The sequence below is a fragment of the Lepisma saccharinum genome, chromosome 5 (assembly GCF_977018435.1).
Source record: "Lepisma saccharinum chromosome 5, izLepSacc3.1, whole genome shotgun sequence".
Taxonomy (NCBI): domain Eukaryota; kingdom Metazoa; phylum Arthropoda; class Insecta; order Zygentoma; family Lepismatidae; genus Lepisma; species Lepisma saccharinum.
This window is the reverse complement of record NC_139233.1, coordinates 59,260,161-59,272,688: the sequence shown is the minus strand read 5'-3', so window position 1 is coordinate 59,272,688 and position 12,528 is coordinate 59,260,161. Positions and strand designations below refer to the sequence as shown.

The following is a 12,528-nucleotide window of genomic DNA, read 5'->3' as shown; positions in this document are numbered from 1 at the left end:
CCGATTTATTCAGGATCGTGGGTTATTTTTAATCCCTGTCCCGACATTTTCGAACTGCAGTCGTGATGCGAAAATGTCTCTTTATTAATTTTTCTTGTAAACTAACATTTAGACATGTTCTTTATGGTAATAATAATTGCTAATACGGAACATTTATTTTATAAATATATTATTTCCTAAATATAGAATTATCATGGGTTTTTAATGGCACTCTCATCAGAAAATGAAGGAAATTTGAAAACATTGTTAATTTGCGGAACACAAAATTATTTGAACTATTTTGTACAACCTTAGTGACAATGAAGTTCGACCAGTCACAAATATAGGAGTGCGTTGTGAAAGAAGGAGAACACATGCATATGCTGAACATATTTTATTCAGCAGGCTACATGGAACAAAGGAAAACATAAATTTCCGCTGCAACGCAGCAATGTATGGTGTCCACACAAAATAAAACATTTTCGTCCATCTACACGTGACATTGAAGTTCGACCACTGTTAGAGGGGATCCTGTTTACCATGGTGTGACGCCGCCCCGTCGGCGAATAACTGTGGCAATGCGTCGGGGCATGCTGCGGACGAGTCGTTCAAGGTGTTCCACATCGATGCGGTGCCATTCCTCCTGCAGGCAGGCGATAAGAGCAGTCACTGTCGTGGGTCCCCTCTGTTGCACACGTCGCTTAAGATCACGCCACACATTCTCAATGGGCGAGATGTCGGGACTCGATGGTGGCCATGGCAGAGTTCGCACGTGATGGCGAGTCAACCATTCTCTTGTAAGACGCTCTGTATGAGGCCTGGCATTGTCGTGTTGAAAGATGAGACGCCGCCTGTGGAACAGGTGCCTTCGCACTGTGGGAAGATGCCGCTCCAGTATGCGTGTATAGGCGTGTGCATTCACAATGCCCTCACAGACGTGTAGTGGGCCAACCCCAGATGCCGTCATGCATCCCCATACCATCACTGACGCAGGTTTCTGTACCCGACGTGCATAACATTTTGCTTCATTCTGTTCCTCCTTCCGACAAATGACTGTTTTCCGTATTTTCCCGTACACAACATTGAAAATGGATTCGTCCGTCCACAAAAACCTGTTCCACTTCCGAAATGTCCATCCCCGGTACATTCGTGCCCACCGTAGTCGATTGCCTTTGTTCAACATGGAAATGAAGGGTTTACGTTTCGCCTTGTACACTCGGTAACCGCATCGCTGTAGGTAACGGCGAATGGTTCTGGTAGACACTTCAATGTGAAAGCGTTCTAGAGTCCACAGTCGTAATTCGGCCACAGAAACATGATTGTTGGTCTGGATATAGCGCCTAAATATCCGTAGGTCACGCACGCTCAGCAGGCGTTTTCGACCGGGGGCCTTACCTGGCTCTGTAGTACCCGTATTTTGGTAGTGTTTGATGATGCAGTGGACGGTTGACTTGGGTAAGTTCAGTTGGCGCCCTATTTCCCGTTCACTGAGTCCATCCCGTTGTAACTCCACCACTCTTCTCCTCACGGTGTTGTCAATAGGTTTGCCCCTGGCCATGGTGATGATGCACTGCGGTTCCTCGGTGCACAGCACGCGCTTATATACGGCGGACTCCCTTATCGTGTCCGTGACGTCATGCTTCCGTCGAATGCGCCACTATCTGGAATTATCCGTATGGGTCTGGTGCCTGGTCGAAGTTCAATGTCACGAGTATAGTTCCCCGTTTTCGTTCTTTACGTGACCTTGGGTGCAACATGCTGGGATCACGATTCTTGCCTGCTCACACGCCTCCTCTTACACACATGCGTTACTTCTGCGGGTCACCCATTCCACCGCCTATGCCTCTGTGCATTTAATCACGTATTCCTTTCTGGTCGAACTTCATTGTCACCAAGGTTGTAATTCTCTCTCTCTCTCTCTCTCTCTCTCTCTCTCTCTCTCTCTCTCTCTCTCTCTCTCTCTCTCTCTCTCTCATACATATATATATATGTGTGTGTGTGTGTGTAATTTCGTTACTGGCCCCTCCCTCAAAGAAATCCTGGGTACGGGGCTGTCTAGAACTATCCTGAAAAAAAAATACTCCTAAATGGACACACTAAGGTGTACAATGACGTAAAACATTAGGAGAGCAGAGTTCAAACTTTACTACAGCCAATATAAAATGATTCTTACTCTTACTTACCCACACACAATGCGAATGTTACTGAAAACAACTCGAAAATGCACGATTATGTACAGTGTGCGAATTAACGGGGGGGGGGGGGATTTTCCCCACACAAGATTTTTTATCACCGGAAAAAGAAAATTATTTTATCCCCCTCAAAGAAAATGGAATTGAAAGCATACAGTATACTATACCATTTCCTAACTATGTAACACACAACTGAAAAATCATTCGTGTGCATCACATCGCGCTACGACGTCAGTGGTCCAAATGGTAGAAAAGCGAAGTAAAATAAACCAAATAAATAAATAAATAATTCGTGTCCATTCACTGTGAGGGGCTGATGGCGTTACAGACCCCTCCGAAATTTTGAGAAAATCGACATTTTCAAATAAAAGCAGTGAAGAACTCAGCAAAAACCCAAGTGGTAAATGCATACCTGTAGGGACGGCGCTACGGGGGGGGGGGGGGGGGCTAGGGGGTGAAGCACCCCCAAAACAGGCCTCAGCTCCCCTTGTAACCCCCTAGATTTTTGTAGTAGCCTACGGTAGATGCATTTCTACAGAAAACTTAAAAAAGTAAAAGTTTATATTTTTCATTATAAAACTTCCATTGGGGCAAGGACAATGTCCAAGTACATTTTCTAGTCTTTTTTAGATCGTACGGTTACTTTATTACGATGTGTTCTAAAATCAGGTGGGGGCAGCTGCAGGTATGCCTGGGTAACAGTGGTCACTGATCAATTGATACAAAGTAATTGGCCAATCATGAGTCGCAAAACATGCTACGAAATCTGCTGCTTGCCTGGTAGGTGGACGTATTCAGTGGCTGTGAGATTTTGCTTTGATTGTTGACATACGTAGCTAAATGTGTTATATCCTCTACAAATCGTATCACTATATTTCGGAATAAGTCTAACAGGTGTGACAAATTAATTTTTATAAGTAGGACGACATTCAAAATCTAAAGAAACATTATATTTAGTTTCTGTTTTTTAGTTCCTCATTCGAGAATCAACAATTGCACGAGTGTTGGCGATGTTCTCTCATTGGTTTCATCGTTAGGCCTATATCTATCCTTAACGCTGGAATACGATGTTAAAGAATCGAAGAGTACACACACTACCTAATTTTTAAATGCTAAGAATTGAAAAGATAAAATTAGGCTCCCAGCCCCGATAGTCTAGCGATAAAACTGCTGCCTTGATATCAAGGGCTCCCAGTTTCGATCCCCGGTGGAGGTAACATTTCATTAAGTGGTTCGGATTCCACTAGAAGCTGCAGCTTTTTCCCAATTAGCCTCTGTGCATATAGTGGACCTTAATACAAATCCAATCAACTGATCATTGCAATACGGTGCGAAAATCAGCACGTTGGACAATTTTATTGCTCGCAGTCCTAGTCCTACAAGTTAATTAATTAGCTATTATTTGTGATGGTAGCAAATAATTTCTTCTCACAGTGGACAAGTGCGATTCCGTGGAGGAGAATCAATCTTTGAAGCACATCTAAAACGTAAAACTATTCATCCAATCCTGATCAGCCTTTATGTTTATATATTACAGCTGCTCATAAAAATAGGCATATCTTACGGAGTAGTTTCTTGCCAAGAGTCACTTTCTCATTTCAGGAAAAATGTATTCACGCTCTTCACATGTAAATAGTGTTACATGTAATAGTTATACTTATATCCAGAGAGTTGAAAGTGAGTGTACACACAGTGGTCAAATTTGATTCCGTGCAGCAGAATCAATCTTTGAAGCACATCTAAAAACTATTGACCTAATCTTATCAGTATTTATGCATAATATATTCTGAAATAAAATTATAATCTTCAGCAATTATTTTTACTACTAATCAGAATGCCCAATGCAAGAGTTGCAACTATATTCATTGCTTTTATGTCAATCTATTCGTCTCCTAGTGGAGGGGAATTTGTAGTGAAAATATGTTTGTTCCTTGAGAGTGGGTGGCACCACCTAAGTGGACGTTATTTCCTCATCCTCCCTATTTTTAGCCCAAAGTTCTGTATTCCAATAGTAATATATATTTCATCATGGCAGTGAAGAAAAGTATCATTAACACACATTCTATTCAAGGGTGGTATTGTTTATTTGATGCGTACTTTATTAAGTTAGTGTCGCTTTCTAAAGCATAAAAAGCTACAATCTTTCGCTGCTCCCTCCTGTTGTGATTTGGACGTTAAGAGTTATGGCACACTATGAGGCAGAAAATAACTAAAAATTAAGACCCTTCAGCAGATGAACATTCAAAATTGCCTTTTACGACCTTTAATAAGTTTTGTGTTATTGAAATGTGCATACCCCATGATCCGAATTGGTAACGAGATCTATTCTGTCCTCTCAGTAAGAGTTTGCAAAATTCTTGGATTTAAACAAGGTTGTACATGCTCATCAAAACAGATGTATCTTATCGTAGTTTCTTGCTGTGGTTCATTTTCTCATTTTAGCAAAAAAGTACTCACACTCTTTACATAGAAATAAATAATGTTACGTGTAGGATTTATACGTATATCCAGCGAGTTGATAATAAGTGTAGATTTCATGGCGTATTCTGTACTGTTCATATGAATAGTTATTCTGTAACATTATTCCACTCAATAATGGCTTAGGAAAATAAAACAATATAGGTCTAATTATTGCTTTTAATTTCATATGAAAGATTCGTGCCTTTTGTATATGATGGAACAAAATGCAACATCTCAGTGATTTAAGGTATATTTGAATCTGACTGTAAAATATGTTACTGGTAAAATTATATCGTAGCAAAGTATTAAGTAAGTACCTTTTAGCCGGTATTAATTAGCCCCCTAGAATTTGACTCCGAAATCTGTAGCCCTTCCCCCCACTTATTTCAGGCTGGCGCCGTCACTGCATACCTGATTGCTACTTTCTGTAGTGGAAATTTCTAAAAATATGAAATATCATATTGTTTTGCCCCCTAAAAAACAGCTATGTACTATCCACCTTTACAATTCTGCCCGTCCCCCCGAAACAAAATCCTGCGTGCGCCAGTGTGTCCAGCTCCAATCATCAAAGATTTCCCTGCCGAAAATTTTGATTTGATTTGATTTATTTTACTTCGCTTTTTGTGCCACTTTTGGCTAATTTGCGAAGATGGGGATGAGTGATGATATCATGAAATTGATGAATGGACACTCACAAACATCCATGCCCAGACCAGGATTCGAACCCGGGACCCCTGGCGTCGTAGCGCGATGTGCTAACCACTCTGCCACAGGGGCCGGCCCCTGCCGAAAATTATGCTGCCTTGTGGATTAAAGAAGGACCTTTCTCCAACTGACCAACCGCACCGTACATATGTTAAAGTGTTCACAAAACGAGATTGGAAAGAGTGAGATTGGATGAACGAAAGGATGTAATCCAGGGCCGTATTAAAGAAGGGAAGCGGGGGCACAATACAAGTTTCATAAAAACCAAATCAAATCTTATGTTAAGAATGGAAGCTGGAAACTATGTGGCAATGTTGCCAGCAGCCTAATTGCGTGCACCAGAGTATAGGTGAGGGCAAGGTCCGTGAAGACTTTCTCCTACCCCGCTTCAAGAGGTCTGACCATAACAGCCCCTTTTCTGCGAGGGGCGGGGATCGTAAACTTGTGACGTCACCGCGGAAGCAAGCTTCCCCTCTGCCTTGACAAATTCATTTGAAAACAACGATGAGGTGTCAATATTTTCCAATAGTTACAACAAAATATTTGACTCATTATATCGTTTATTTTATTTCTGGGGTATGACATGGACGCAGGCACTTATCTAGAAATATATTTCGGGAAGGGTTTTTGGACGTTGGTCAATTGGATTACATATAATAGTATAATATGTATCACACAAAAATGTCTTGATATTACAATATCTGCTAATAATACTATGTTATAAGACAAAGAATAGCCACCGGCTATTCTTTGTCTTATAACTTTGCACTTGGCCATATAGCCACCGGCTATGTGGCCAAGTGCGTATAGGGTTGACTTTCAATCTCGCCACCGAAGTTCCCGGGTTCGAATCCCGGCCTGGGCAATGGGCATGCGTGTTTTAATCAATTTAATCCAATCACTCATCGTCGCGATTAGCAAAAAGTGGCAGAAAAGCAATAAAATATCTAAGTAGAAAGAAATAGATAAAGAATAGGTAATACTTGTATTAATTATGGATGATTTGTGGATAGAAGCAGGGAGCTGCGGTGATTAAGTCGGTAGGGCGTCTGACTGCTATGAGACCCGAGATTATTATTATTGTTCATTAATTGATATTGATTGATATGCTTTATTTTACTTCGCTTTTGTGCCATTTTTGGCTTATTTGCGAATGGGGATGAGTGATGACATGATGAAAGTGATGAATGGACACTAACAAACAACCATGCCCAGGCCGGGATTCGAACCCGGGACCCCTGGCGTCGTAGCGCGATGTGCAAACCACTCCGGCACGAGGGCCGGCTATTATTATTATTATTAATATTATTACTATCACATATAGTTCGTCCTATTCTTGAATATGCTAATGAATTATGGTTTCTGAAAGCCATCAGTCACCTTCAAAATGTTGAATCAGTTCAAAAACTTTATATCAGGTTATTATGCACAATGTTTAAAAAAAATTACTATGACCAACATTACTCTGAATGCTTAACACATTTGAATATGTTATATGTGTTATATACCTTAGAAGAAAGAAGAAAAATGAAAAGGATATATTTTGTACAGAAGATCTTAACTTTCCAAATTAAAAGTGATTTTTTTTAAATAATATATCTTATAAAATTCCCAGATATTCCCATAGATATATATCAATTCTTACAAGTCTCAATAAATAAATGTCTAAATTAGGCCAGAGGTTTAGTAACTGAACTAGTTGAAACCTACAATTTGAATTTATGATGTTGTATAAGATTGTAGGAATGATGTTGTATAAGATTGTAGGATCCACTGTATTATTTTATAATTATGTATTCAATTCTGTAATTTTGTATAACCAATATTGACCTGGTTGTAAAATCGTGCTCATCACTTAAATAATAATAATTTTTATTATTATTATATTATTGCATCCAAAGTAAATATATAAACACAAGATCTATCACGTCTGCCATTTTAGAAATTAGGTACTTAATTACAACTTAAACGAATAGCACTGACCGAAATGAATTTTTTTCCTAAATTTTCGGACCAACCACCGACAAGAGTAAAAATTAGTTCAAGATTTTTCTCTTTCCTCTTTACCTATTGTTTACAAGGTGTAACAAAGAATGGACTTTCGTGTATTATGTCGCAGCAAGAACTGAGTTCCGACAACAAACATAGTTCCGGAGCGTTCCGGCTCACTGGCCATCCTGTAATCAAGTATTTTGCATATTAAATTGTAGTACTTTGGAAACTTCTCCGGGGGAGCTTGACCTCCAAAACCCTCCCTCTAAAGTCTACGTTGCATACAAACATTCCAACAACAATTGCATACATATAGGTCTTTATACTAATTGAAAACATTCGTACCTCCAATGCGCTTTCTACGGACCTTGGGTGAGGGTATGTCTTATTTTGATATTGAGACATCACGATTAACTTCGGTTCTAGTATCATAAGCGTAACTTAGTGGGGTAGGGGACTCAGCTTCAATAACAAAAGTTACATGGTATTCTTGTAACCTCTTGGTACAAAGTTAGGCACTAAGTTACGCTGTGGCTAGCATTACAAGTCAACAGTTTGCATTAATATAATAGTTACATAAGTTCCGAATGCCCATTTCTTAAGACTCTTAAAAGAAACGTGTAGCATAGGAATTACACATTTTATACCAATATACGCCAAGTATTTTTCTCTTTAGAAATTGTGTGTTTGGGTAAATCGTTAATGGAAAACAGGCAAAGGTTTTGGTAAGGTATGTTAATAAAACATCTTTGTAGCTAGATGTTTGCCAGGGTTTTCAGCTCATTCTTTTTGCGAAACTCTTTGACTGTAAAGTGCCTTAGTAATTAGAATATGGAAATATCCAAGGCCATGTTGTTTAGTGCAACTTGAGGCAACCAACTGCCCGTCTCACTATTTTAAAAGAACAATATTCTTTCTAGTAAATTCTTCTAGTATAGGAATTTTGGTTTAAGAAAACTTTGAACAATCATTGATTCTAGTTTGCCAATGTCTCGCTAAGTAAAGCAATTTTGGTTTAAGAAAACTTTCAACAATCATTGATTCTAGTTTGCCAATGTCTCGAACAATGGATTGGTTGATTGACTTAGTATATTTCTCGTAATTTTCTTGATCATCGCGCCCATGAGGATGAATGATGATGAATGAGATGAGATGAATGCAAGGACAATCGCAACCACACAAGGGTATGATACAAAGCACAAACACCACATAGAATTGTACTAGCTGTAGGTTCAGACGCCAGAACCTCGTTTGCCTGCAATAATGCAGTTTCCAAGGTGTACTACTTGACATTTGAGTGAATTTATAAAAGACTACCCCTTACACCCCAAAAGTCTAGAGCGAGACAGAGAGTCTCGGACTTGTATTGACAAGTCTCGAAGGGTCTGTTCTTGTTCTCGTCTCGGTCTTGATACATCCCTACATGGGCTCCCCGGCAAGCACCTCTCTACGAGCACCACTTTCCTATCTTCAATATTCAGGATTCACCTATATGATGGCCACTTTCCAATAACAACGGAGATTAAACGAAGATTAAATATACTGTATTTTGCTTATAATTAACGTTGTCAAAATTAAGGAAGATAATATTCGCAGGATATTTCTAAAAATTAAAGGATAAGTTTTGATTACTACTTATAAATTATAGAAAGCCGGAAGAGCAAATGTCCAAATTATTACCTTCGCAACGCTCAGACAGCAACGGAGCAACAAATTTTTGCTATATTTTTGCACGATAGAGGAGACATGCAGTGTTTTTACTCGTGTGTTCTGTCATTTATCCCACCGAGAGGGTGTTTATTCTTTGGTTGAAGATTGGTTGATTGATTGATTTGCTTTATTTTACTTCGCTTCTTGTGCCACTTTTGGCTAATTTGCAAAGATGGGATGAGTGATGATATGATGAAATTGATGAATGGACACTCACAAATATCCATGCCCAGGTCAGGATTCGAAAGCGGGATCCCTGGCTTCGTAGCGCGATGTGCTAACCACTCCGCCGCGGGGGCCGGCGTTGGTTGAAGACAACGCTGATTGAGGATTCTTGCGGAAACTTGGAAGGGGGAGACGTTTTCACCTAAACCCAACCAGGCCCTTTCGTTTGGTCATTTCAATTTCAATTTTCTTTTATTAAAGGGCGAGGTTCAGCCTGCGGCTGTTCACCAGCGTGGTCAGTAATTAAGGCGACCAAAGTTTTCACTCGGGTACCTAATTCTCACCGCTAATACGAAGTTCTAATTTATTCACAGGAACCTACAGCATCGTTACTTTATTTAAGTTACACGTTAAGAATGTGCGTTCTTGAAGAAGCGGTGTTACATAGCTGGTGACGTCAAGAGAACAAAATAAATCCCAGAGGCGGAGATACCAATACAAAATTACAGTGGAGATCAGACTGACAAAATTGATTGAATCTGTTCGATGAGAGAACAGATAGATTCCGACCTGTATAACTTCTGGCAACGGGCAACCTTCAGCCTTTGAAAACCAGTCCGATAGAGAAAGGTAGCGATACCTGTAGGGTCTAAAGGTGCTAGACACTGGTACGTGACATCCCTCAGAAATCTCTCTAAAGACGGTGAAAATTAAAATTGTATACAGCAGGGAATGAATTCAAGCGTCATAGGGTAGCTACACGTCCCGGATTTTCCGGGATAGTCCCGCAGTGGTATCATTTATCCTGGTCTCCCCACAAGTTTCTTCGTTATGCGATAATGTCTCGGAATTGGTTAACTTATGAATATATGAACATTTTTCATTGGTCAAAATTGGTGAATTTTATTTCGTTCCATCACAAGGCATGGGTGTCGGGAGGAGTGTGGTCGAACCGGAACCCCCTGGAAATTGATAGCCTTGATTTCAAGTTACGAAAAGTCAGAAAGTTTGTTACTTTTATTGTTAATAACCTAAATAAAGTTCAACTAGTTTTCTAAAAGTACAACAAAGTATAAAAAATGTGTTAAATCGAAAAAAAATTGAGTGCAAAATACAGGAACCAGGTTTTGTATTCATATTCTACCATTTAAACCAAAAGAATAAATGGTTTCACAATTTTCAAAATTCCTAAAAAATTGAGATTTTTTGTGCAAGGTTACACAATATAAACATAAAAAATTCTTCATACCTTTTGAAGCTTCTTTCTTGAACGAGCTGTGTAAAAGTTAATATCAAAAGAGAATAACTCTGCATTTCAGTCCACTTACTGTATGAAATGCTAAAAAATAATCAATAATAGAAATAGTTGTGCTGGATTTTCACTCATATGGCGGATAGAGTAGAAAAGTCTCAACAAGGATGTAATAATAATAATAAAAATAATAGTCGTAAGGCCTCCCGATGGCGCAGTAGTGCCGTTGTCGCCTTGTAATCAAGGGGTCCCGGGTTTTGATACCCGGTGGAGGCACATAGTGATTCGGATTCCACTTGAAACTGTAGATCCAGTCCCAATTAGCCTTACTGTGCAGAAAGTGGACTTAAACATCAACTCAATCAATCAATCAATAATAATAAATTTGGTTTCTTTTTATTTGTTTATAATAGTTATGTTATAATAATAATTATTATTACTATTACTATTCAAGTTTTATCGTTGGTCTGAACGCGTTACAAAAAATTTCTGGCGTCGCCAATGGAAATGCCCCTCCCCCAAATTAGTGGTTGGGCCTAGAGCACTGGTTACAGACAACCCAATTTGGTGTCCTTGAGGACAAAACTACGACGAAAGAACTCTCTATAGATAGATATCCCTGCAAAGGTGCAAGTTCGCACTAAGAATTTTCATGCAAGAGAAGGCACTAAGTTGCCTATTCCCATACGACAATGGTAACAATGCATTCCCAATGACTTTTAGCTCCAAGAAGACAAGTGTTGCATATCTCATATGCGAGCGGGACAAATTGAATAATGAAAAATGCTTCACGTACCTCCTGTCCAGCCATGTCTCTTCTTTTGGGAGGACAAAAAATTCAATAAGCACTTGCACTTTGAACTAACGGGTAATTGTAGAACGTGAAAGAACAGCGCACTGCAATTTCAGTAAGTTCAGGCACCATCATTCAACATCGTTGTAAGCAGGCAAATGTAACTTCGTCAGACGTGCAGCGACGAAGCAGCACGACACATAACACGGGGAAGACCAAAGCCGTTCCACTTTGCACTGTTTATGCAGATGTTTACGCACGAGGTACTCGCACACGATTGGCCAAACATCAGCGTCGCTTCTTCTCTCTAAATGAATTTCACGCCGCGGCAACGTCGCTTTCTTTGCACCCACTCCCACGCCTAATCCGTGACGTCATCAGGCACATTCTAATTAGCAGTTGCGTCGGAAAAAAGGGGGAAAATGACCATGCAACATCGAGTACACAAACTTGTATCTGCTTATGAATTGTATTGCAAGGCGGAAGGTGGAGGCTCAATTTATGCCAAAATTGAGTTACTACGTCAAAATGTTCAGTAAATGAAAAATGGGGGAGTATGAGGAAACTTTTAGGGAGACTGTAAAGATAAATTCTCACCTAAAAATAGTGATAAATCAACTATTCTTCAAGAAGTGTAGATGGTATTGAGGTGAAGTTTCTTTTGATAAGTGGCAGCAACACTAACGGACCACTGTTTTGATTTTTGATTTAGTTTATTTTACTTCGCGTTTTGTGCCTCTTGGCAAATTTTCGAAGATGGGGATGAGTGATGAAATGATGAAATTGATGAATGGACATTCACAAACAACCAAGCCCGACCGGGATTCGAACCCGGGACCCTTGGCGTCGCAGCGCGATGTGCTAACCACTTGGACCACTGTTTATATGGCGGTCCGGACGTATCTACGTTGTTGTTTTTTTTTAAGAAAATAAACAAGAACACTAAGAAATGTCACTCTCTCGTGAAAGCCCCCCCAAAAGTAAGATAATGTATTTTTTTAATGTTAAAATACACTAAAATCCCATGAAACTCCCTAAAATATGGTCGAGAAAAAATGCAAGAAAGGAAGACATGCCATATCCAAGATGCTTTGACTTATTTTGTTATGAAATCCATGAACATCTGATTGAGTTGGCTTGAAAAAAAAATAGACGCTAATGCATCAAAATCCCAGCATTACTGATTTATATGTATGTGACAATTTTCAAGCTAATTTTTTACATGTAATTCTCTCTTCGAAGAGGAAGAAAATGACAGGTACCCTGAAATTCTCATGATA

The 12,528-nt window shown here is 39.5% G+C and overlaps 1 protein-coding gene across 1 annotated transcript in view; it reads right to left on the bottom strand.

The window, feature by feature from the left end:
* The window catches only part of LOC145987838 (alpha-galactosidase MYORG), a 109,102-nt gene extending 97,584 nt beyond the window's left edge, over positions 1–11,518 (bottom strand). The window contains exon 1 of the mRNA XM_083122580.1: positions 11,252–11,518. Within this exon, the coding sequence (XP_082978706.1) occupies positions 11,252–11,266 (15 nt within the window). The 5' untranslated portion in view covers positions 11,267–11,518. The remainder of the gene's footprint in view (positions 1–11,251) is intronic.
* Positions 11,519–12,528: the final 1,010 nt, after the last annotated feature.